Source organism: Tachysurus vachellii, chromosome 20, assembly GCF_030014155.1.
Source record: "Tachysurus vachellii isolate PV-2020 chromosome 20, HZAU_Pvac_v1, whole genome shotgun sequence".
Taxonomy (NCBI): Eukaryota; Metazoa; Chordata; class Actinopteri; order Siluriformes; family Bagridae; genus Tachysurus; species Tachysurus vachellii.
The window spans coordinates 20863939-20891575 of record NC_083479.1 but is presented as its reverse complement, the minus strand read 5'-3'; the positions used below and the strand labels follow the sequence as shown (position 1 = coordinate 20891575).

The following is a 27637-nucleotide window of genomic DNA, read 5'->3' as shown; positions in this document are numbered from 1 at the left end:
GTAATATATACGTTTTTTCGCTGTAATGACGTCGCTGTTCGGTTTGGGGTTCGAATAACGTGGCTAACAAATACAGGACATGTAAACCTTCTGGTTTAGAGTAGTTTAAACGTCATGTCTTCATATTCGCAGTTGCCTCAAATAACAGCGTCCTAGTTATACAATTGTAATTGTAAATAAACATCAAAATACGCCTGCATTATTAAAAAAAGTAATAATCACTTCTCAGGATAGTAATGCATCGTTCTCGACAGAATCGGTTCTTTGAATCAGCTGGATGTTGAGAGCCGATTCGTATGTGACTCGTTTATATTGGTGTTTTGAATATATTTTGTCTCAGTGACATAAAATGCCATTGTTAAACATATAGATCATCTTTAATTAATTAATTAATTAATTAATTAAATTCTATTATTCCAGCTCCTAGAGTACAAATTTGACCATTTAGTTGTTTGTCGTGCGCGAGTTTGAGAGTCGACTCTTTCGAGTGAACACGAACAACGAGATATGACTCATGTTTGTTTACATAATTCAGCATGATGGAAGTTCTACAGATTTCCCAAACGATCATTCAGTAATGTTTTCTTTATTAAAAGGTAGAGTTAGATTTCATGCAACGATTACAGCCATAAGACAAATCACACCCTTTGGAGCCAAAAGAGTCGACTCTTTTTGGTAAGCTGATCTAAATAATGTGACTCACTTAAAAACCTCTGATACTAAATTTTCAGTGATCATAAATCATGAGCATGAACAACATCGTTGAGGACAAATTTTTATTATCTCAGCATGCAGTTACACAATGACCTTTAATAACCTTTTCATCAGCATGGGCTTTAGAGCGGCTCAGATCTTTGCAAAGGTACAAAACCACAAACAGCAAAGATACGAAACAGCAAATCTGTTCAGTGCATCAAAATACGTTTATTTTTCTACCAAAAGATAACTTCTTTTTAAGAATGTCTGATAAATATCTATGTATTTAAATATAGCTGATCATAAAACTGCAGTAAAATTCCATCTATATGATGGCGGCGTCATGTATAAACTGATGGATGCGTACCATCTTTTATTTCATTTACAGTTAAATCGAACAATAGATTCGCAAAGGAAATGTCTAATACAGACGTAAAAATATTCAACATTAGCTGCTGTCAGGGACGTATAAATTTACACGCCCGGTGAGAATGCACACAATCACGACCAGCGATCATCAGAAGTAAACTATTGTACGTGCAAAAGGTCCAGAGAGGCTTGCGATGAAGGGGTAAATGATCACATGCTTGCCTTGTCAAACACTAATCTACCAAATAAAAACGATCACGTTTACGTTTCCGGGTCAACGGGAACCGATAACACAAGACCAGCTTGAAAGCAGCCAAATGTCTATTGATCATGACTGTGGTTTACTTTTAAAGGAACGAGCCATAAACTCAACATATAGGAAATAAATTCACGTTTCTCGTGAATCAATCATCTCTTAAAACATAACCGAATATAGATTAAACTTTACACAAATTTTATGGAGTCGTCTATTATCATTAATAACCATCAGTAACGTCTTGGGATAAACTGAGTGGTTCTGGGTTATTTGTGTTATTTAATCCTCTCTGGACTTGTTCAGAATTGTGATAAACTGATTTAATATCCAGTATATAACAGTACCAGTACGGGGAAGATGATCTCACACACACACACACACACACACTATTGATATAAAAGCAGCGTGCAGGTGAGACTCAAGAGTCGAGCTGATCCATCACAAATCACAGTAAGAGGATAAACAGAAACCTACGCCGAATAAAATCCAACAATAAAAAAAAACCTCATGCTGAGATTAGAGAAGGCTGAAGATTAGAAGCTGTAACAAATCCGATAAAATCCAGTCTGCAGCAGTGAAACCAGAAAAAAAAAAAAATCATACTAGTAATCATCTTACAGCATCTCTAGTCCTCCTTTACTCAAAAGTAAAAAGCTCTAGCAGGAGAACACACAAATCATATCATACATTATTTTATAGCTTTAAAAAAAAAAAAAAAGTCTAAGAAAATGCAGCTACAGCTGTTGTACAAATATTCGCCTGCATCCTTTTTTTAATAGATATATTTTAATTGTTTTTGCACAGCACACACTATTGTACTGAAGTGTTTTCACTCGTGCAACACAGACAACTATCTAGAGCTTAACACGTTAAAGTCTAGATATTATATCTTGGCCAAAATAAGAAGAGAAACGAGGTTAAATATATTTTAATAAAACACGCACACAGGCAATAAAATTCAACACTGGGACACCAGTTACCTTAAAACTGGTGTAAAGTCTAACAAAAAAGGTGCCAATATTTTAGGCAAAAAGCCCTACCGCATTCCTGCATCCACGTTACATATGAGAAAAAAACAACAAAAAAAAAAAACTAAACTGACCCTATTATAAATAGGAGACGTTTCCTTTAACGCGGCGTAACACAAAGTGCCCCGATCTCGCCGTTGTCCGCGTGAAGGACGGCAGGAAAGAAAAACGGTTCAGTGCACAAGACTGCAGAAGACGACGACCCGTTTCAGGAGATCTGCTCATCACCCGGCGCTCCAACGACCTCCAGCTTAAACAGCGAATACAGAGCCGGAGGTTCGGTTTATTTCCAGTGACCGAAACAAAAGGAAAAATTAAGAGATTCCTGATACAAAATACTTCGGCACACAACTTCACGGAAGTTAGCAGCGATGTCGCATTCAAACACGAGGATCAGACAGGGGTGTTTACTCTCCCCCCCCCCAGCGAAAGTAACGCCGGACACAAAGCGTGAAACAAGACGCGGTCTGCTGAAGCACGGGCGAGCAGCGTGACCTGGTTTATTACTTCTGTGTGTCCACTAGAACACAATATATATATATTCGTCTAATTAGTCTAGCTGGAGTTTCCCGGACAAACAGATTCACAGCTCAGAGCGATCTCATGAGGCGAAGGTCAGATTGTTACAGAGACGGACTGTCGAACACCACCAGCGTGATAGAACCGTGACGAGAGCGCAGAACTGGACAGAACGCACAGTGAGCAGATACAGAACAAGCCCCGCCCACTACATGTCCTGCATTCCCTGATGATTATCTATCAAACTATCAGCATTTCAGCTAAATATCATTAACCGAAGTATTTTTAAGGTTTATATACGGTGCGGCTGTAACGACAGCGTGCGTCGTATCGTTCGACGCGATACGTTTAACAGGCTGCAAAACACAGCGCTTACATCAAGCGGACACTGATTCCTCTGAGAAATTCATTTCTTCTCGTCTGGAATTGAGAAAAGTGAAGAAAAAAAAAGGTCCTAAAAGCATAAAACATGCCCCTTTTTTTAGACTCTCAGGTTATGGGACAGCTTGAGACAAACGTCGATGCGTTTAGGACACAAGTCAGGGCAGAGAGAGAGAGAGAGAGAGAGAGAGAGAGAGAGAGAGAGAGAGAGAGAGAGTTATGGAGAAAGAGAGAGAGAGAGTTATGGAGAAAGAGAGAGAGAGAGACAGACAGACAGAGAGCGAGAGAGAGAGACAGAGAGTGTTATGGAGAAAGAGAGTGAGTTATGGAGAGAGAGAGAGACAGAGAGAGAGAGACAGAGAGAGAGAGACACAGTTATGGAGAAAGAGAGAGAGAGAGAGACAGTTATGGAGAAAGAGAGAGAGACAGAGAGAGAGTTATGGAGAAAGAGAGACAGAGAGAGAGAGAGAGAGACAGAGAGAAAGAGAGAGAGACAGACCCTATATCACTTCATAGGCATTCATGCATTCAGTTCATTAAAAAAACCTAATAAAATATAAACCAAAGAAAAAAAACCTCCCACTCAGATTTTCATGCATGTAGCCGAGTCATTAGGTCTGCAGCAGGATGTAGGAGCTGTAACAGGCTTCAGTGAGCACCAGGCTTCACTCTCACTCACTGTAAATGTGTAGCAGAAATATAGAAACCTACAGACAGGAAGTGCAGTAGCACAAACTCATCACAAACACCATCATCATCATCATCATCAGTGGAAGTGTAATCGCAGGAATCTGATCGGCAGACCGGTGAACCTGAGATGACGTGTGGACGCAACGTGCAGAAATTTAAAAAGCCAAAAAAAAAATAAATAAATAATTTAAGAATTGAGGAAAAAAAAAAGATGCATAATTTTTTTAAATTTGAGTCTTTAAAAGAAAAAAAAAAAAGGGGGTTGACGTACGATTACCAGATATTTGGGAATAAATTGGGGAAGCAAAGGCTTTATAATATAAAAAAATAGATGTGGATCAGTGCCAAGAGACATGACCAGACTCAAACACTGCATTTTTTTTTTTAGCTCCCGTTCAGAATCATCTCAGGTCCAGGGTTCGGTCCGGTGGAGTCTCCTGGATGTCTCGGTGAACCCGTCTTCATCACCAGACTCCCCACGGTGAGACCTCCAGCGTTCAGGCCCCCAGGGGAGAGGGACTTCCTGTAAGATGGAGGGAAAGGTCGATGTTAGACTGAAAGGGCAGATCACATCACATCACAGGCAATTTATTCTTCTTCACATCAACACATTACAAGTGTACGTTCATACTGTTCTGTCCACCAGGGGGCGGTGTTTAACGAAACTAACCAGAATTTACAGGAAACCAGAAGAGAATCTCTGAACCACAGATACATTTTTTTTTTTTAAATGAAGGCCTTTATGAAGCTCTATAACATTCATATTTATTCACACGGCATCACAGCTGTAAGTGAAACCGTTCTGCATTAAGCTTTATTACACATTACAGAGCCGATATAACACCTTATTAATGCATCATCATTCCAATGTTTCTTTTAACAGTAAATCAAAACATTACGATCAGCACAACAAACTAAATCATGAAGCACCTCAATGAAATCATTTCTCCCCACAAGTGAGGATTAAAGGTGGGGTCTCTGTTGTTTGAGAAAATAAAACAAACGTGTAGCCAATGAGCAGAAAGGGGCGTGTCTTGTCAATATGGGCGGAGAGAGTGTTCAGTGTGCATGTGTGACATTAGCAGAAAGCGGTTTTAACATTGACATGGAGGATAAAAACAAAGAAAGAAAGAGAAGAAAGGCTTACGATAAGGTAAGAAGTAGGACGTGTTAATATAGGATCAGCTTTCCAGCGCTGGAGAGAACTGAAGGAGCAGGAAGTTGGTCACATATTCACAGATTGGAGTTTCCTGAGTCAATAACTCCTGAGCTAAACACTGTTACTACACAAATAACACCTCTTTTCTATCGTAGTAATGTAGAGACGCAGCTACAACCGTGTTTTGTGTAGTAACAGTGTTTAGCTCAGGAGTTATTGACTCGGGAAACTCCAATCTGTGAATATGTGACCAACTTTACTTAAGACGCCGAGGCGCTTTTTTCCTTCTCGATAGGTGAGTAACGTTGGTTTTGCTTTGTTACACAGAACTAATATATGTCTTTGTCCTTTACATGATTATGATTGTGTGTCATTTTTGCTTGTTTGTTTATCTACAATCGTATTGTTCACTTCAGCTATGATAAAGACACGTTTCTTTCCATTAGTTGCCTGGGTTACGTATGTATGTGTGGGCGGAGCTATCGATACAGGGGTGGGACCCATTTGGGTTAGGGGCGTGTTTGTTTTGGTGATTTCAAATGTCAACATTGGCTTTCAAACAACGGAGACCTCACCTTTAAGTGATCAGGGACTAAACGCTCATCTACAAAAAACAAACGTAGAACAGCAGCAAATGGTCACGATAACCAATCAGATCTCGCCGACGTGCAGCAGGTCATAACGAGCCTGTAACGAGGAGTCTGAGTGCCACACTTACCCATAAACCCCTTCTCTCTGGGTCACAACATGTACAAAGTGAACACCTAGAACACATTCAAACGAAGCGTTTTAAATCCTGACTAATAAAACGCTCAGCTCACCGAAAGGCCATCTTCTTCAGTAAATGTGTGTCCACGCTCTCAGGTAACGACTGTGCTGTCCGTGAGCTTCCGCCCGCATCGCTAAACACACCAGAGAGGTGATTTTCACACCGAGGCTCCAAAGATACCTGATGACAAAGAAAACCACACAGTAAATATAACAGCAGTGCTGATCACAACAGGATCAATCTACAGACACGTGGGTCGACTGGGGGTTTAATGAACCTCAGGAACAAAAGTCATCTCTAACGTTAAGCCACGTTCTTCTCAGTCATATTCTCTCTTCAGAGACGTTATTTTAAGCAACACTTTTTTCCCCCTAATGTGTTTTCTGTGCACGATTAATAGGTCACATGACCATGACATCATCAGCGTCTGGGTTTAATAATAATAAACAAACTTGGCACTCGTGTATCTCAGGAGCAGGAGGATTACAGACATCTGGATATTTTTAAAGGCTGTTAGTGAATTCTCTGTAGCTTTGACCTCTGACTGGATCCCTGCTGGTTCCAAGTCGTCCACGTGTAGAGCACACAGCTCCAGCTCAATGTCCCGGTCCGGTTCGCTCTCTGTTCCGTCTCCAACCAGGAACTCGGCTCGGTGTTTCCCGGCGGTGCTGAAGGAGCTGCGTCTCTGCTCGCTGAGAGAGAGAGGGGGACACACACACACACACACACACACACGTGAGTGTTGAAACAAACACTGTACTAAACAGCATCTTTTCCATGTGTGCTGTTCTCAGACTAAAAACTCGTGTGAGAGATCAGGTGAGAATCAGGTGACTCTCCTACTCAGAATCTGCCCTAACGAGTAATCATCACTGACACCACACACACTGACACCACACACACTGACACCACACACACTGACACCACACACCCTGACACCACACACACTGACACCACACACACTGACACCACACACACTGACACCACACTCTCACAGCACTAACTTACCTTCCTAGGAACCCCGAGCGAGTCGACTCAAACCCACACAGACTCCACTGGCACTCGCCCGGTGTGGCATGAGAGTTGTAATCTAAAAAAAAATAAAATATATATATATATATATAAATAAATTATAGATCATCGCCACATGCAATAGTTACATCAGACAACCCGACACCCTCTAGATGGCGCCGGTGCTCCATCCCTCCCCCCGTTGTTCAAGTTATTTACGCCATATTGAGAACCTAAGATTTCATTTTTAAAGGACTAATCGGTGTTCTTATAACACTGCATATTTAAAATCAATACACAATGTTTTATAATCAGATTTTTATACAGAATATAATTCTATGTATATTAATTAGCGTTGTTGTATTACATCAATAACAATTTAAAATCCGTACTTAACTTTATAACATTACATCTCGGCATAGAACAGACTTATTTATTATGATGTTAAACATTCATCAAGTCACGTTAAACATTCATGTTTTAAACTCCTGACTGACTTTGGAGCTGCAACGTGAACTCCAGCAGCTCATGCTCCCTGTCTCACTCTCACACACACACACACACTCCCTGTCTCACTCACACACACACCCTGTCTCTCTCTCTCTCACACACACACACCTCTGAAGTTGATGAGCGTGGTGGTGGCTGTGCGTCCGTGTGTTGCTGTGGCCTGAACAGGTTCAGTGGTGTGGTGGTCTGTGCGAGATGAGCGGGAAATCGCTCCCCACTTTGAGATGATGGGACCTTCTCCGAACGGGATGATGGGGTCCTCGTCCTTCACACGTCTGTACGGCTCTGAAACCTGCAGCCAGCGTTTAGCTGTACACTCACCGTCCTGAGAGAGAGACACACAGAGAGAGAGAGAGAGACAGAGACAGAGAGAGAGAGAGAGGAAGGGAGGAAAAGGGAGAGAGAGACAGACAGACAGAGAGAGAGAGAGAGAGAAAGAGAGAGAGAGAGAGAGATCGATCACAGGACATCTGCCTTCATGTCACATCTGTTATACATGAATAATGGAGGATTTCAGGAGTTAAACAGTGTACAGTAAAGAGCCACATGGGAAAATGATTGATTCACATTTACACCCATTCATAAAGAATGACTGTGTGTGTGCGCGTGTATGTGTGTTTATGTTTGTGTGTGTGTGTGTGTTTATGTTTGTGTGTGTGTGTGTGTGTGTGTGTGTGTGTGTTCTCTCACCATGTGTTGGGAACAGGTGTGAGAATAAAGAGGTTCAGAGTCAAACGGCCCGACGGCGCCACATGACCACGGTGAGTAACGACTGAGCGGCGTGTCTGCACCTCCACATTTACAGCTCACACACACCCCACTGTCCACACGCTAAACACACACACACACACACTCAGTAGTTAAACAGCAGTCTTTACATTACTTGTGTTCATGTTTATTTCCTTTAGTGTTTAACACATGTGAAATCTCTGGTGTGAAGCTGCACATCAACACGTCATTTATTTAAAGCATAAAAACATTTTTAGTTATTAACGTAAAGACGCTCGAGAATAAACATCTCCAAATAAACAAACAATAAAGCTTTAATTAAGCTTCTAGGATTAATAGAATTAAAATAAAATCATCTTTTATCTGATTTGAAAGGGCCTTCGTTCAGGGTTCAGGTAAGAACAGAACATTTATGATGTGTGTAAACAAGTTAAATTAATTATTTTATTGTAGATATATAATAATAATAATAATAATAATAATAATAATAATATCTACTTTATTAAATATTTAGAATCAATCTTAAATGTAACTAATTAAAAACAATGATTATTCAATCTGTAATTAATCCTTAATATAAATGTTTCCTGTGTAACATTAAATAAAGGAACGACAAAGAGCTAAAAATCAGGACGGTCTGAATTTCTGACAACTGTGTGTGTATTTATACACACACACACAATATACACAAACACACACAATATACATATATGCATATATACATACATACCACACACACACTATACACAAACACACACAATATACACACATACCCCACACACACACACACACACGCACGCATGTATACATACATACCACACACATATATACATACATACCACACACACACGCATACACACACATACATACACACATACACCACACATACATATACACACGCGCGCATATATACATACACAAACATACTACATACCACACACACGCATATACACACACACTCTTAAAAATGTAAAAGGTTATAAATCTCATTTAGCTTTATGAAGGTCAATAAAACTCATTTCACAGAAAAAGAGAATGAAAGAGAAAGAAATAAATGAGAGAAGAAACTGAAGTGCTGAAGAACTCCGTGGGTTTTGTGTAAACACCCACCATCATGCAACAGGCTGCGTTTAGAAAAATAACAGTGAGTCAACAGGCAGGGGTGTGTGTGCTGCCAAACTGTCCCACACACACACACACACACACACACACACACACACGAACTGAAACTTGCTAAGATTCTTCAGTTGCTGAGCAACAGTTCCGCTTTAAATAGCTGTAACAGCACGCTGAGGGAGAAACGGCACTCCTGCTGTCACACACACACCAACTGAAGATTTCTAATGAAACACTGCACAAACTCACACACACACACACACACACTGCACAAACACACACACACACCTCAGAGCAGAGATCCACAGTAAAGACAGGGGAATGCTGTGCCACTCGGCCTGAGCCGTGGTGTTGATGTGACCACTGATCCTGCCGGAGAGTGTAGAAATCCTCAGAGCCCAAAGCAGCTCGGCCATACGCCTCCTAACACACACACACACACACACACACACACACACACGTTAAACACTTTACACAAACCTACATGTCCATCCATCTATCTAGTTCAGGCCCCAGAGACAATTCTGCCTTTTTAATAAATTTTAATATTTTTTTCCTCTCCTTTTACATCATAAAAGAAAATATTTAATTTAACTTTAATTACGTGTTCTATATTATATAAATGTTATTTATATACATAACATTTGATATTTTATTATATTTATTTTAATAATTAAATCCTACTCTGAACATTTACGTAAATTCAGACGTATTTTTGCACTTTTTTTGTATTTGTACATTTATTCGTTCAGATTTACGAGATATTCGCTCGGTTTATATGACGTCTGTTTATTACAAGTACGCCGCTGTTCCCTCCGTACGAACCTGTCTATATCGCACAACCTGCTCGTATTATTAATATACACTCGATAAGAGAAACCGTATTCCGGTTCCTCTGTACGTCGGCACACGTGGCGGCATCGACAATAAACAACCTTGAACGTTTTAAACTGAGTCACTTCTTAAGAGTCGTTCTAGAACATTGTTAATTAAAGCACAAAACATTTTAATACATGTTTAAAATGTCCCTCTAGCTGGTGCCCTGCCCCCTATCTAAGCCCCGCCCCATGCCTTCGTTGGTTACTGTTGCCGCCATTCAGCAGGTTGCTCCATATCATTTGAGGGCGGAGCTAATTTCAAGGCCAAAAAAAAAGTAAACAAAAGAAACAGGACCCAGAGGTTTAAGTTTAGGGTATAAGGTCTCTGAAACTCGTACCCTGTGCAGGGCGGCTCGCCTGTTGGAGGCGCTGCAGTAGGCGCTGTCCAGAGAGTTGAAGCGCTCACGGAGAGGGGGATGATAGATGGACGAGTGCAGCACCTCCAGAGGGAGAGAGTTGCTCCGGCCGTCCTGTCTGTGGTACAGCTGAGGCCTCCAGAGACGTCGGCTGTCGTAGACGGGAGCGTAGACGCCGTGACCGTGGGGGTGCGAGTGAGGGAGGGGTGGGTAAGGGGGGGAGGCCGGATACGGAGACAGACCTAGACGAGATTGGAGGGGCTGGTCAGGGTAGGGCGGAGCCAGAGGAGGCGGGGCCGAGGAGTCAGAGGCGGGGCTTGAGCGAGGGAAGCGAGGTAAGTAATGTTTGTGAGAGTTTGACACAGTAGCAGGGAAAAAATTACCTGTGGAGACAAAGAGAGAAAAATAAAATACAAAAACAAGAGATCCGACGCTCCGCAGGATTTTATTATTAGCTCCGCCCACATTTGAGTACTGTTGCTATCTGGATCGAGCATCCAAAAGGTTGTCGCGGTTACCACAAGGTTGAGAATCCGTCCATTTATGTGCTTCAAGTTCACCATCTTTCCCCATGAACACATTTGTGACCTACTAAAGCCTTTAGCTGCACACCTTTTTGGCTCCGCCCCTTCATACATATTCAACTGATGCAAATAACCCAAAGTGTCCTTTTTACTGGTTAAAGAAAGACGTCATCGAACATTTACATATTAAACACTGAAACACCCTCGAGTTGTCTATACATTTAAAATGAAACAGATTGAAGAAACCCTGCAGTGACAGACGTGTGTGTGTGTGTGTGTGTGTGCATGCGCGTGTGTGTGTATAAAAGAGTCAGTCACCAGACGGGCAGGACGGCAAGTCGTAGGCAGATCTCTGTTCAGGAAAGTAGGGGACCTCGTGGTGAGCTCTCTGTGGTAGAGCAGAGGGTTTGAGGAGCACTGAGGGGTCTGCAGAACCTCCTGACACTGGGCTCTTAGGAGGAGAACCTGTTTTCCTGAGAGCAGGAAAAAAAAATGTTCTTGAACATTCTTCAAACATCAGAGTAGAACTCAGTAGAAGAAGAACTTTTTTTTAATAATTAAAAAGTTAACACCTAGAGACCACCTAAACACCATCGGGGACATCCTGGGTATAAATAACGTTCAGAAATATATCTGATTAAAGTGTGTGTGTGTGTGTGTGTGTGTGTGTGTGTGTGTGTGTGTGTGTGTGTGTGTGTGTGTAGGAAGAACGTCTCACAGATCTTGGTTGGTAGCTCTGAATCCATCAGCCAGCTCCTTCATCACCACCTCCTCCTGCTCCTGCTCTCCTCCTCTGGGCACGAGGTGAGTGGGGGAGGAGCTCTCTGAGGCCACGCCCTCCTGCTCACAGACACACACGTCTACACCTGAGGATTTCACTGCACCCGTTTTGGACAGGAGAGACGGCCTGGTTCCTGAACTGACCTTCTTATTCCTCATTCGGTACCTTGGAGGAGGAGAGAAGAGTGGTGAGAGGCTGTGTGTGTGTGAGTGTGGGTGTAAAGCGAGTGTGTGTGAGTGTGTGGGTGTAAAGCGAGTGTGTGTGTGTGTGTGAGTGTGTGGGTGTAAAGCGAGTGTGTGTGGGTGTGAGTGTGAACACAAAGGAACAGAAAGAGGGAAAATAAAAAGCCTCCTGTCACTTTGTTCACTGTACGTGTGTTATGTAGTCAGTACACATTTCTGCACATCGTTCTGGGTGCACGTGAATTTGTGCAACACACCGACACACATTTATAAATAGTCATTTTGGTCCATGGGTGGGTGGGTGGGGGTTTGTGTGTGTGTGTGTGTGTGTGTGTGTGCTCACTTCTCCAGCTCGTCCTGGGTGTGGGCGAAGGTGCAGTTAACACCTCGTGGGCAGGTTCCTTGCTGCCGCAGGTCTCTGCACATGCTGGTCTTGTATTTACTATTGGGCTGAGACTAACACACACACAATCACACACACACACAATCACACACACACACAATCACACACACACACAATCACACACACACACAATCACACACAATCACACACACACAATCACACACACACACAATCACACACACACACACGTGATAGGAAACATTTTAAAATACGTTACACCAATTTTATTTCTTTATTCATCTGATATATTTTTCCATATCAGTACAAAGAGCAGAGATTCACTTGAGAGGAACGTGTTTAAACGTGTGAGGAACACGTGTGAGGAACACGTGTGAAATCTGTAGGCTGGGAAGTGACATGAGGAGGTTCTGCACTTACAGGAAAGGTCTCGTGACTCTTTTTGCTGAAATTCTGAATGAACTCAACGAGTCCGTGGACCACCACCTTCACCGCCAACATCACTGACTCGAGCTCCTCCCACGAGGGGACGGCTGAGTCTAGAGAGAGAGAGAGAGAGAGAGAGAGAGACGGAGAGAGAGAGAGACAGAGAGGGAGAGAGAGAGAGACAGAGAGGGAGAGAGAGAGAGACAGAGAGAGAGAGAGAGTGAGAAAGATAGAGATGGAGAGAGAGAGACAGAGACGGAGAGGGAGAGACAGAGAGGGAGAGACAGAGAGAGAGAGACAGAGAGAGAGACGGGGAGAAAGATGGAGAGGGAGGAAGAGAGAGAGAGAACGTCATTCTTTATACTGCATAGTTTGTGTGTATGCTGCATCGCTGTAACACACACACACACACACACAGTGATGTTCAGACACAGATGTAATCAGCTACAGGAGACAGGACTCGTGTCTCTGGTGTCCTCAGACTATATAAACTCATTTCTGAGATCAGACGAGAGATTTGTCTCCCCATCAGAATCTGCCCTATGAGTAATCATCACAGACACCGAGCAGGACCACGTTCACAAACCTTATAGCTTTAGAATAAACAGCAGCTCCTTGTGTTCCTGTGCTTATTAAACTCTCACAGCATTTAGTGACGGTACGTTAGAGAGCCTGATGTGTCGGAGAACCGAGGACTGGAGGAACCGGTAGCACGGCACACGTCCGGGAGAACCGAGGACCAGGAGGACGGCACCATGAACATCTCACACTCACCCAGGTTCTGGTCGATTCCAGCCAGAAGTTCAAGCGGAGCTCGGAGGATGTTGAGGTTTGCCGGGTCTCCGGTTCTCTGCAGGACGATCGTCAGCTCCTGAACGCTCTTCACAAAGGATTCTGGGGACTGAAGCTGGAAAAATGGTGTGGAGAAAAAAAAAAAAACAGTAATTAAAGAGACACCGCATACGTGAACAGAACGTGAACTGCACGTGTGTGTGTGTGTGTGTGTGTGTGTTCTCAGATTATTAATCTCGTGTGTGTGAGATCAGGTGAAAGAATCAGATGTTTCTCTCACTCAGAATCTGCCCTAACGAGTAATCATCACTGACACACACACACAGAGACAGACACAGACACAGACACAGAGACACAGACACACAGACACACAGACACACAGAGACACAGACACACAGACACACAGACACACAGACACACAGACACACAGACACACACACAGACACACACACACACACAGACACACACACACACAGACACACACACACACACACAGACACACACAGACAGACACACACACAGACAGACACACACACACAGACAGACACACACACAGACAGACACACACACACAGACAGACACACACACAGACAGACACACACACAGACAGACACACACACACAGACAGACACACACACACACAGACAGACAGACACACACACAGACAGACACACACACACAGACAGACACACACACACAGACAGACACACACACACAGACAGACACACACACACACAGACAGACACACACACACAGACAGACACACACACACACAGACAGACACACACACACAGACAGACACACACAGACAGACACACACAGACACAGACACACACAGACACAGACACACACACAGACACACACACAGACACACACAGACACAGACACACACACAGACACACACAGACACACACACAGACACACACAGACACACACACAGACACACACACAGACACACACACAGACACACACACACACACAGACAGACACACACACACAGACACACACACAGACACACACACAGACACACACACACACACACAGACACACACACAGACAGACACACAGACAGACACACACACAGACACACACACACACACAGACACACACACACACACACACACACACACACAGACACACACACACAGACACACACACACACACACACACACACAGACACACACACACAGACACACACACACAGACACACACACACACAGACACACACACACAGACACACACACACACAGACACACACACAGACACACACACACAGACACACACACACACACAGACACAAATTTCAGGATGCTTTCAGAAGGATGTTTTATCCTCCGTCACTAAACACACTGTTACACACCACTGGCTCGTTGTAGGCGTCTTTGTGGGTGGAGATGATTTGTTTTTATAACTGTGGCGCGTGGGAGAAGAAACCAAACCATCGACCAGAAACAGAAAATAAAACCAGTTTAAAAACACTTTTCTACAGAAGCGTATCACGTTCACTTCAGTAAAAAAATCTACTCTGTTTTTCTGAATTAACGACTTAGAGATAATTAAGTAATTAAGATTTTTTTTTTACTCGAGTGAATGCGATACGCTTCTGTACTTTTCTTTGTGGATTTTATTTAATAAAAAAAAACCTGAAACAAATTTAAATAGATAAAAAACACGTTTTATAAAATTAACATAAAATTTAAGCTAAAAATAAAAAATAGTACTTTATTTTAGTGTTTAATAAATGACGTACTACGTAAATAAAGCAGACAATTTAACAGAACAAAAAAAATAAACTACTAAAAAAAAAAAGTTTTTTTAAAAAGTTAAGTTTCCAGGGTGAAGAAGCCACGCCCCTGAAGCTCCGCCCACAATAAAATATTGCCATAAGAATACAAGGCAGATTTTAGACACACACCGAAACGTCCTCGTGTCCTCATCCTCAGGGGGAAAAAAACATCAGAATTTTTTCTCTATAGACAATAAAATTTAAATAAACAGGAAGTAGGCGGTACCTTGTCTATGATGGACTGCATGTGTGATTTGTGGGCGAGGTCTCCGTACAGCAGAGAGGACCACTGCTCGGGAGAGATGCGTAGCCCCGCCTCCATGGCGATGTGGACAATCTGAGCGTCGTGTTCACGTCTCAAAGCCTCGTACGTGCGAAACTCCTCCTTCAGCTGCATCAGTGACGAGTCTTCGTCACGCTTCGTCACCTGATAAACAGGAGCCTTGATTACGAGCTGGTTAACGTCAGCGCGGTGCGTTCGGTGTTCTCAGACTATATATAACTCACGTCTGAGATCAGGTGAGAGAATCAGGTGTTTCTCCCACTCAGAATCTGCCCTATGAGTTCATCATCACTGACACCAAACACACCACACACACACACACACACACACACACACACTAAACCTCTTCAGTTGCATTCTGGGACAGGGGCAAAATTCCTGCCCTGCCAAGCACGCAGGAGTCATGACATAATACACCTCCGTGACAAACACACACCATCTTTACACAGCACCGAGATCAGATACCTTAAAGCAGGAGGCGCGGTACAGAAGCTGCACCACGTGACCGATGCTCGTCTTGGAGGCTTGAGGGAACCGAGCTTCCAGCTTCTGCACCACAAAGAGCACCAGAACCTTGCGAGAGAGGGCCGAGCCGTCCTCGAGAGCCAGCAGGACAAGCTTCAGGGCGTCCTCCTGCATCGCTGTAACACACACACACACACACAGAGTGATGTTCAGACACAGATGTAATCAGCTACAGGAGACAGGACTCGTGTCTCTGGTGTCCTCAGACTATATAAACTCATTTCTGAGATCAGACGAGAGATTTGTCTCCCCATCAGAATCTGCCCTATGAGTAATCATCACAGACACCGAGCAGGACCACGTTCACAAACCTTATAGCTTCTTCACGGTTCAGGAGACACGTTGTCTAACCTTCTACTGACTAACGTGTCTCCTAAACCATGAAGAAGCTCGAGTGGTGTCCAGGTGGATCAGTTAATACAAAGACCATCTCTGTGTACAGATCTTTAAGCTCCACAAGACTCACCAGGTCCGAGGAACTGACACCCACGCGCCCTGACGGCGGCCCACAGGTTGGCGGAGAGCTGCTGAGGGTTCTGGTGCTGCAGGATGAGCTCGGTGATGGTACGTTCTCCCAGAGAGCGAGCCGCCCGCAGCGCCCTCACCCGGCCCTCCTCCTCCACCAGCTGGCAGTTCACCAGCGTCACCAGCTTCCTCTGCATGGGCCGACTGAGCGCGCTCGCAACCTGAGACACCACGCCTTTCTCACACACACAGAACAGGTACATGTGCTCAGGCTTGTTAAGTTAAACAAACGTTAAGTGCTTCACGTCTCGTGTACGTTATTGTGGCAGAATCCTTTAAACGTCGGTCACTGAAGAACATCACATGGGACATGAAACAGCTTCAGCTGTGAAATCAATCACAATCACCCTGCTTTTTAAATAAAGCTCAGATTTTGTTCACTAACGCTGCAGCTGGCAGAAACTGTTGGAACTCTCGAGTTTCATCTCTGACGCACAAAACCTAACCACACACACACACACACACACACACACAAAGCAAACAGGAAACACTGATCTACACACACACACTGCCAAAGAACCACAAGAACAAACGCATACAAAAAGGCTTACATTCTTTTTCTCGCTCTCGTGTTCACACACACACTCACTCACACACTCACACACACTCACACACACACACACACACACACACACACACACACACACACACACACACACACACACACACAGAGAGAGCTTAGACTCGTGCTTGTACCTTTTCCCCCAGTGATGGGTTTGAGGTAAAGTGCCAATTCCTCCACACACGTCCTGCACATTTCATAATGCTGTGCGTCTTCAGTGCTGCCCAGACACACACTCTGGCTTTCAGGAACCTGCGCACACACACACACACACACACACACACACACACACACACACACACACACACACACACACACACACTTAAAAGGAAATTAAGACAAACGAGTTCCTTTATTGTTTTTTTATTATCTAAACCACACATCCGGAAAGATATAAATGTTCCCCCACAAACCCATACAACAAATTCCCCACAACTATTTTTAGCCGTCACACATCACACTTCACCACACGATGGTGTGTGTAACACATCTACAGAATACATCCTCCCACACGACACCCACCTGCCAGCCCAGAAAACCAGCTCCCACCAGACACCTTCATACACCATCCCAGAACATCCATCCAGTATCCCAGAATGCACAGCTGCAATCCCAGTACACCCAGTTAGCACCTCATGGCCAGCCACTACAACACCCACCCACTCCCCCCACTCTACCTTACACACACACCAACTTATCACGTATACCAGAAACCCAAATTGACCGTCTAGAACATTCCCCGTTATCCAAAACATCCAAGGGCTATCCCAGAGGACCCCTGCTATATCCCACCATCTCCAGAAGGTCCACCATCTCCAGAAGGTCCACCATCTCCAGAAGGTCCACCATCTCCAAAAGACCCCTGCTATATCCCACCATCTCCAAAAGACCCATGCTACATCCCACCATCTCCAGAAGACCCCTGCTATATCCCACCATCTCTAGAAAGTCCTTGCTATATCCCACCATCTCCAGAAGGTCCACCATCTCCAAAAGACCCATGCTATATCCCACCATCTCCAGAAGGTCCACCATCTCCAGAAGACCCCTGCTATATCCCACCATCTCTAGAAAGTCCATGCTATATCCCACCATCTCCAGAAGGTCCACCATCTCCAGAAGACCCCTGCTATATCCCACCATCTCTAGAAAGTCCATGCTATATCCCACCATCTCCAGAAGGTCCACCATCTCCAAAAGACCCCTGCTATATCCCACCATCTCTAGAAAGTCCATGCTATATCCCACCATCTCCAGAAGGTCCACCATCTCCAGAAGGTCCACCATCTCCAGAAGGTCCACCATCTCCAGAAGGTCCACCATCTCCAGAAGACCCATGCTATATCCCACCATCTCTAGAAAGTCCATGCTATATCCCACCATCTCCAGAAGGTCCACCATCTCCAGAAGACCCCTGCTATATCCCACCATCTCTAGAAAGTCCATGCTATATCCCACCATCTCCAGAAGGTCCACCATCTCCAAAAGACCCCTGCTATATCCCACCATCTCCAGAAGACCCCTGCTATATCCCACCATCTCTAGAAAGTCCATGCTATATCCCACCATCTCCAGAAGGTCCACCATCTCCAAAAGACCCCTGCTATATCCCACCATCTCCAGAAGACCCCTGCTATATCCCACCATCTCTAGAAAGTCCATGCTATATCCCACCATCTCCAGAAGGTCCACCATCTCCAGAAGACCCATCCTATATCCCACCATCTCCAGAAGACCCCTGCTATATCCCACCATCTGCACTTCCGAGCCCCAGAACATGCACTAGTTACCACAGAATTGCCCCCAATACTCCACTATCCCTAACGTCCACCTGTTATTCCAGAAAGCCCAACCATCCAATCAGAATTTCTGCCCACTACACCAGAACATCCACAAAGGATCCAAACTTCCCCAAAACCCCACCCACTATTCCATACTTATTCTGCCATAATGCCACCTGTGTTGCCCCACCCCACCCCACCATGCTCACCTGCGCCCCCAACAGCAGCAGCAGGGCACGATTAACTGGCAGCAGCTCGATGTCGATGCTGATGGAGGTCTGGTCAAAAGGACATGCTTTACGGTGTAGTTTGTGGAGACACGTCTTACACACGGTGTGGGAGCAGCCCAGGCTGATGGGTTTGTGTCCACCAGCGTTGAACTCGTTCAGACAGATGGGGCAGGACAGGAACTCTGTCCACTGCGCCGCCTGCACAGGCATCCTGGCTCCTACGGGGGGCGATCACGTGCTCCCAGAGATCACATGACGCCTGGCTTCCACTGCTCATAGACGCCTGCAGAGAAACATTTATAATTATTAATAACATCCAGTTATAACTGTATTAGTACAATTAACACTCTATAACAGTTCTGGGGCAATTAAAGTTTAATAGATTAACTTTCATCATCAGCACTCAGGTACCAAGAATGTGCTTCTATCAGTTTAGAGAAAAGAGAACAAGAACTTAAAGAACTTATATTTAATATTTACTAAAAGTTGTTTTATTCGTTTTTTTAGCTTCATTATAATGAATTGTTCATCTTGAGCAGGCAGCGAATATACATCTGTCTGTGTGTCTGTCTGTCTGTGTCTGTCTGTCTGTCTGCCTCTCTGTCTGTCTGTCTGTCTGCCTCTCTGTCTGTCTGTCTGTCTGCCTCTCTGTCTGCCTCTCTCTATACATCTCTCTCTCTCTCTCTCTCTCTCCCTCTTCCCTTTCCCTCTCTCCCTCCTCCTCTCTTTCTCCCCTCTGTCTCCCCCCCTCCTCCTCTCTTTCCCCTCTCTCCCTGTCTCTCTCCCTCCTCCTCTCTTCCCCCCTCTGTCTCTCTCTCTTCCCCCCTCTCTGTCTCTCTCCCTCCCTCCTCCTCTCTTTCCCCCCTGTCTCCCTCCTCCCCCCCGTCTCTCTCCCTCCTCCTCTCTTCCCCCCCGCTGTCTCTCTCTCCCTTCTCTCTTGCTCCCCGTTTGTCTCTTCCCCTCCTCTTCCCCCCGTCTCTCTCCCTCCTCCTCCCCCCGTCTCTCTCCCTCCTCCTCTCTTCCCCCCCTCTGTCTCTCTCCCTCCCTCCTCCTCTCTTTCCCCCCTGTCTCCCTCCTCCCCCCCGTCTCTCTCCCTCCTCCCCCCGTCTCTCTCCCTCCTCCTCCCCCCGTCTCTCTCCCTCCTCCTCTCTTCCCCCCCTCTGTCTCTCTCTCCCTTCTCTCTTGCTCCCCGTTTGTCTCTTCCCCTCCTCTTCCTCCCTCCTCCTCTCTCCCTCCTCCTCCCCCCCGTCTCTCTCCCTCCTACTCCCCCCCTGTCTCTCTCCCTCCTCCTCTCTTCCCCCCTCTGTCTCTCTCTCCCTTCTCTCTTGCTCCCCGTTTGTCTCTTCCCCTCCTCTTCCTCCCTCCTCCTCTCTTCCCCCCCTCTGTCTCTCTCCCTTCTCTCTTGCTCCCCGTTTGTCTCTTCCCCTCCTCTTCCCCCTCCCTCTCGCCTTTACACGTTTTTTGCACTTAGAAACAAAAGATTTAACATTGTGACTACGAGAGAAAATTAATAGAAATTTAAACAAAAGAAAAAAATCGAGTTAAAAGAGTTAAATGTGACAAAAAGAACAAGAGAAAAATAAAAAAGGAGTTATAGAAGTGAGAAAAGAACAAGGGATGTAAACAGGGACGAGAAGAAAGAACAAAGAGAGAAAAGAAAATGGAAGGAAAAAAGGTGAAGAAAAAGAAGAAAATGTGGAAAAAAGCCACAAAAATCTATGAATGAATATCGAGCACGTGGCCCGACCCCAGAAGCGCGTGCACGCGTTCACGCCACGTGCTGCACGCGCATTATCAAAAACGGCTCGCGCGCCCGTTAAACAACCGACCCACAATCAGGCCACACAGAAATAAACCTTATAACTACAGCGCGGTGACCTGAGCGTCAGTAGCCGCCATTTTATCTCCTCTGTAACGCGATATTTACCGTCATTTTGCTCTTCAGGATGAGCTCGTGCGGTGTAACGGGAAAAGTTTGTGTCTCTGAGACGTTAAAGCTCATTATTCAGTCCCTCATCACTACATAAGCGCATTATAACGCGTGTAAAGTGACGCCTGTGGCTCCCCATGTGCTGCACTACACATGCATTGAGAAGTTTTTCTTCTTCTTCGGCTGGTTGTGTGTGTGACGGTCCGCGGGTCCCGCACACACCGCCCCCTAGCGGGCAGCCAGAGAGGTGCAGACACCAGGAGAACAGGACCTACTTACAGTATATATCTCATTATTGTTGACAAAATATCTCCTTATTTAAAGACAGTGTGATTGTTGCAATGTAATATCTCATTATTTAACTTGGTATCTCGTCGTTTCAACTCAATAACTTTTCAGGATATCGTCATTATTGTGACTGATATCTTTCTATTTCAAGATAGTATCTCATTATTACAACTAAATAATCATTATCACTTAAAATCTCATTATTCATAGTATCTCATTATTTCCTGAACATATCCCATTATTTCCTGAAAGTATCTCATTATTTCCTGACAGTATCTCATTACTTCTTGAAGGTATCTCATTATTTTCACATAACAGCTAATTATTAATACTGAGACAAAGTGTCATTATTTTGATGTTATATCTGATTCTAATACCTCATTATATTGAGACAGCATGTAATATTTCATTATTCCCACACGGTAGATTGTTATTCTGTCTTCATTTAATATTTCCGGTTTAAATACAAAGTGCATTATGGGTATTCTGTACCTGTTATAGTACACACAAGTCTGTTTATTCATTACTTTATACAAACGACTACATGTTTAGCTGTCAGTCATTTCTCAGGTAAAGCAGAGTTCCTGGACAAATGTCCGATCTGCCTTATTAGTATTATATATTTACTGATGAGACACACCAGTAAAGTAACTGACAGGAAGTAACCGACACCCAGCACCAGCACTTCCTCATGGACGATGTGCCACTGTGTAAACATCACTAAAATGAATACAGTGAACAATGAATACAGGCTAACACAAGTGACTCCACATCAAACTAACCTGTTATAGTTAACCGTGTGATTTTATATATTACGTTTATCATTTTTTTACATATTACAGTACAAATGTAAGCGCTTTAATACTTATTTACTCATTTGCATATTTTTACCTAAATGCATTTGAACTCCTGCCTTGTTTATAAGCTGGAATAAAAGAATTTGCACGGCCCTTTCATTTAAGCCAGCTAAAAGAAGAGCTTTTTGCATATTATATATTTTTTGTTTCTATTTCTTTTACTTCTAAATCTAAATCTGCTGCAAGCGATTTGACTTCGGTACGTCGCTCGTATTCGTCCACGTACGCTGAAAAAAATTAAAGTAAATAAAACAAAAACCCCCGAAATAAACATGCCACTAGTCATCAAGACACATCTGCTGAAGCATGTGTGTGAGTCATGACACGCTGAGCTCATCACCACGCTGCATCTCATCCAACTGCTTGCTTTTCAAACCTCAATAACCGAAACCTCAGTGCTGCTCTGCACAACATTCGCTGTCAAACGTAATACGTAAAAGATCAAAACCGACACACGATGCTCGGTTTCATAACAAATATACGTGAAATAACTGCGAGTAACTTCGTGCCAAACATCAGAAGCTCGTGGCTATGAGTTTCAGTGGTGGAGATGACGTATGTGGCATGACATGGTGTACATGTGAGTGGTTTGGTGTCGGAAAAAACTGACAGTGTGAGAAAACGGTGCTTAAATCTTACCTTCTGCTGAAAACATCACATTCAAACTGGAGGCCACGATGAGTTTTTGTTACTGTCACGACTCCGACTTACGGCAAAAACCGGCTGTGATCGACAACGAGGCCGCGAAGCCGTACATGTACGCGAGCGCGTTTACCTCGTAATGACCGTATTTCTGATCAGATTTTTTTTTTTTTTAGTTGCACAAAATATCAACCACGTCTGCAGAAATTCACCTTCTACCGACTGACCGCATACTAATAATAAAGCAAAGACTAATTATACTCCAACATGACACGAAGGAGTGTGATGTAAACCAAGACACACACTGTTTTAAAGTGGAAACTCATTCCTCCAACGCCAAACCTCAAATTGGACCGGTTAGAACATGAACCCACAGACACAGACAAGTCAGGGGGCAGAGAGGGGTGTGTGTAGGGGGGTGGGGGGTTCCAGATCACTTTACAAGCCTCTAAAAGTTCACCACAACAAGACTATTACCATTAAGAACATCCTGTCCCCTACACACACACACACACACACACACACACACACACACACACACACACACACACACACCTCACCTCTGATTTGTTCGGCTCGTCTTTTAACCGGGCTATTAATTTGTTTGTTTTATTTATAACCAACCAAAAAAAAACACTTCCTCATTTTTCATATCGTCATGAACGGTTTAAAATTATACATAAGGATGTGTATAAATTGCAAAACTGTATTTCTAGATTTCCACATTTCGATTCACTTCAAAAGAGTCGACTCGGAGTCAATTCTAAACCGAGTCGCTGCGATCATCACTCGTTGGCACGACGCAAACCTGAAACCCGCTTTGCTCTCTTTTCAACTGAACGCTTCCTCCTCCTCGGTGGAACTTCTCTAAACACTTTTCTATAATGCTTTTGTTTCCTGATACACCACGTAGCGATGCTGACAAATCTCTAATTGTCCACTTTCTGAAAGGAAATCGTTTGTAAATAAATACTGTGAAATATTTAGATTGTAGAATGTTTCTCATAAAAGTTCATCAACACATCTGTAAACATGTGTTTATTAGCAAAAGATGTTTCTATAGACACCAAACAGAAGTTGAGCAAGTACCGTCTGGGTCAGAAGTCATTATTAAGGAAAAATCCAAAAAACACACGTTAGAGAAGTGAAAGTATAAATGAAGTTCTGCTGAGAGAGAGTTAAGTGCTTCAGTGCTTTATGACAGCAGATGAGACTCAGAAATAAAAATTTGGTCAAAACGTACAAAACTTTTACACGACTCATTTTACACAATTCCTTTAAACAAAACCTTCAAATGGGGGGGTGGTAGCTTAGAGGTGAAGGTGTTGGATTATTGCTCGGAAGGTCATGAGTTTGAATCCCAGGTCCACCAAACCGGCACCGTTGGGCCCCTGAGCGAGGCCCTTAACACTCAGTTCTATAAATTAAAATGTATGTCACTCTGTATAAGGGAGTCTGTTAAATGCCGTAAATGTAAACGAATCAAATCATGTTTTCAAATGAATCATGTGAATGAACTCATTTATACTTTTGCTGTAAACTTTTCCAGCTTGCATCACAAACTGCAGGGACGGGACGCGTGGCTGATAACGGACAAAAACAACGTGTCTACAAAGTCGGTGGATAGATTTCTGTCTCTGTCTCTTAATTGTTCGTGCAAAAAAACAGATTTATTAAAGCTGCAGTCTGCGTTACAGCCTGTATGAGTCTGTACAGATCCGAGTTAATTACGTCATTGTGACGGTACCTTAGAAATAGTCAGTAATTAAAAATTTCATTGAGCACTAACTGTACTATAAGTTGTAATTTATTGGTCACAACTGAGGGTGGGGGGGGCACGGTGGCTTAGTGGTTAGCACGTTCGCCTCACACCTCCAGGGTTGGGGGTTTCGATTCCCGCCTCCACCTTGTGTGTGTGTGTGGAGTTTGCATGTTCTCCCCGTGCCTCGGGGGTTTCCTCTGGGTACTCCGGTTTCCTCCCCCGGTCCAAAGACATGCATGGTAGGTTGATTGGCATCTCTGGAAAATTGTCCGTAGTGTGTGAATGTGTGAGTGAATGAGTGTGTGTGTGTGTGCCCTGTGATGGGTTGGCACTCCGTCCAGGGTGTATCCTGCCTTGATGCCCGATGACGCCTGAGATAGACACAGGCTCCCCGTGACCCGAGGTAGTTCAGATAAGCGGTAGAAGATGAGTGAGAGTGAGTGAATGGTCACAACTGAAGGATTCACTGTGTTCTCTATGTTAGTTCTGTTTACATTGTTATTTCTGGGTCAGAAATATAGAAACAGAAGGTTAGAATTTGTACTGTTTGTTTGTTTTATTTTATGTTTGTATTGTTTGATTGTTTTTAACGTTTAAGTTCCACGTTTAACAGCTTTGCCCATTCTTTTCACTCAACTCGATTCACACATTCGATTCTTTTGACTCAACTCGATTCACTCATTCGATTCTTTTGACTCAACTCGATTCACTCATTCGATTCACTTAAGAATCGAATAAAACAGAAACGATTCATCTGCGAGCAGGTGAAACTTTTGCTATGAGACACTTCCTTCATGCACCACCGTCATTTCGACAGCCAAACACAATTACGTGCAAAAACAGTGTCTTTCATCTGATTCAAGGAATTCGATTCATGAGTTAAATAAAAAAAAATACTGTTTAAAACATTTATTTATCACAGCATTCATTCTTTACGTGTTAGATGATAGACAAACATGATACAAAAGTGCTGTAAATTGTAATATGATGTTTTTTTTGTTGTTTTTTTCTCTATTATAACAGATTGTAAATAAAACGATGTTAAATCTTTAAATCGATTTTTAGTACATTATTAAATATAAAAAAGTGTTGTTTTTTTTTCATTCACACTTCTATTAAATGTAATATCTAACTATGCAATCTGTCCAAACATCACCTGCAGACTTTATATCAGTGCAGAAATCTAATCTAATCTAATCTAATCTAATCTAACGTCTCATCAGCATCCCATAACATCAGATGATAAACACAGGAAAGATGATGCATGCATTTATTCACCTGCTGATATTACAGAAGAATGCATGGGTAGAAATCGTGACAGTTTTGTGCTGAAAAAAACAAACCATTCAAAACAAAAACACTGCCTTTATTTTCATGCATCTGCAAGTCTTAACTTCACTTACCTTAAAGCAGAGAGACAAATCATCTTAAAAATAATCCAGTTTTATTCCCAGGTCAAGGAAATATTTTCCTGATTTAACCTCAAACCCTCAGAAAGAACAAGAAGGCACTTTGTTCCACGTTTAAAAGTCTGTGTCTTGTCCAGGACCTCATAATAAACCTTACTTGTAATCTCTAGCCAGCTGTCTTGCGCGTTCGCGAGTCACGCTCGCTCCCGTAGGCTCGTCACAGCGAGAGCGCGCGGTCTGATGTATCCTTCCGCCGGGACTAGAACGTAACGCCTTCCAGCACGTTTAGCACGCTATTAAAAATACGTGTATCGCGTGGAATCTCTGGACAGAACACGTGATTAGCGTGCGAGGAGAGCTGCAGGAGCGCTGAGTGATTGTGTCAGGGACTATTTGTCCTCCTGCGGAGTGAAGGATTATTAGCTGTGAGTCGTCCAAGCCGGAACGAGCCGCTTTTCGAGGCGTGGGCCGCGTCGCTCGGTGTCTTAAAGAGACAGCACGTGGTGACGCGCACGAGCGCTGTGTAAAAGTACTGCAAATACCTACTTAATGTTTATAACACTGTTTAATACACCGGTGTGTGTTTTTACACCACTTTTACTTCCTAATTCTGGTTTAAAGTCTGTATCCTTGTGATCACAGTGATGAAGATGGTGTCCTGTTTTCTGAAAAAGGCAAAACTTCTGAGTTATTAAAGTGTTTTTTTTTAAAGGTGTGCATGATTTGTGCATGTTTGTGCTCAAAAATATGATTCAAATCGTTTGTACCGTGTTGCATGACACTTTGTATGCAAAAGTGCACGTGCATTTATATTGTACTGTATGGTGTGCATTTACTTTTGTGCTTTTTCTTTTCACGTGTAAACAAAGTATAAAATGAGCTGTAAGAATAGTCCTACATTTCACTGAGATCACACACTCATGGGATCTTTAACACCCAGGAGCATTTGTTCATTCATTCAATTATCCAATCAGCCAATCAGGTGTCAGGCCGCGTTCACACTGTGAGACTCAACGCTCAATTCGGATATTTTTCTCAGATCTGATTTTTTTGTTTGTCTGTTCACATTGCCTTTTAAAATGTGGCCTATATCAGATACCAGTGTGAACTGTTTGCTGTTTCGAACTGACCCGCATGCGCAAACGAACAATAACAATGATGTCACACGCAGGTTATGGAGGAAGTATTGTATCATCTGGTGCAAGCAAACATATCATGTAATGCTATAATGTGATGTATTCAATGCAAACATTATGAGCTGGTTCACGTAACCACTTTATATAACACTCTTAACACACACGTTACCAGTCACGTTTGTGTCACGTTTTCGCCGGCGCAAAAAAAAAAAAAAAACAAGTTTTCGCCGGCGCATAATTGTGACAAATGTCGATGTAGATTGACGTAAAAGTCGCATCAAATCCGCCTTTGTTGTTCACACTGCGGCCACATTGGAAAAGATCAGATTTGGGTCTGATTCAGGACCACATATGGAAGTGGCCCAGATCTGATTTGAAAAAATCAGAT

The 27637-nt window shown here is 43.5% G+C and overlaps 1 protein-coding gene across 2 annotated transcripts; it reads right to left on the bottom strand.

The window, feature by feature from the left end:
* Positions 1–762: 762 nt before the first annotated feature.
* rc3h2 (ring finger and CCCH-type domains 2) lies at positions 763–26308 on the bottom strand. 2 transcript variants are annotated; one of them, XM_060895693.1, is made up of 19 exons: positions 26108–26308; positions 19205–19508; positions 17349–17466; positions 16594–16827; positions 16068–16243; positions 15546–15746; positions 13516–13648; positions 12736–12854; positions 12298–12410; positions 11710–11937; positions 11310–11464; positions 10450–10850; positions 9522–9656; positions 8079–8219; positions 7497–7713; positions 6876–6957; positions 6406–6559; positions 5920–6047; positions 763–4462 (listed from the first exon to the last, which is right to left on the bottom strand). In XM_060895693.1, the coding sequence occupies exons 2-19, from the start codon at positions 19433–19435 to the stop codon at positions 4324–4326; spliced, it is 3105 nt and encodes a 1034-aa protein (XP_060751676.1). In that variant the 5' UTR covers positions 19436–19508; positions 26108–26308; the 3' UTR covers positions 763–4323. The 2 variants fall into 2 exon arrangements, with proteins under 2 accessions (XP_060751676.1, XP_060751677.1); XM_060895694.1 differs by lacking the exon at positions 26108–26308 and adding an exon at positions 21153–21341.
* Positions 26309–27637: the final 1329 nt, after the last annotated feature.

Coding starts and splice junctions, on each gene's coding strand:
- rc3h2 (XM_060895693.1), bottom strand. CDS start 19,435: ATGCCTGTGCAGGCGGCGCAGTGGACAGAGTTCCTGTCCTGCCCCATC. Junction 12,855..13,515: donor TGGAATCGACCAGAACCTGG/GTGAGTGTGAGA, acceptor CTCTCTCTCTAG/ACTCAGCCGTCCCCTCGTGG. Junction 6,958..7,496: donor CACGCTCATCAACTTCAGAG/GTGTGTGTGTGT, acceptor ATTTTTTTTTAG/ATTACAACTCTCATGCCACA.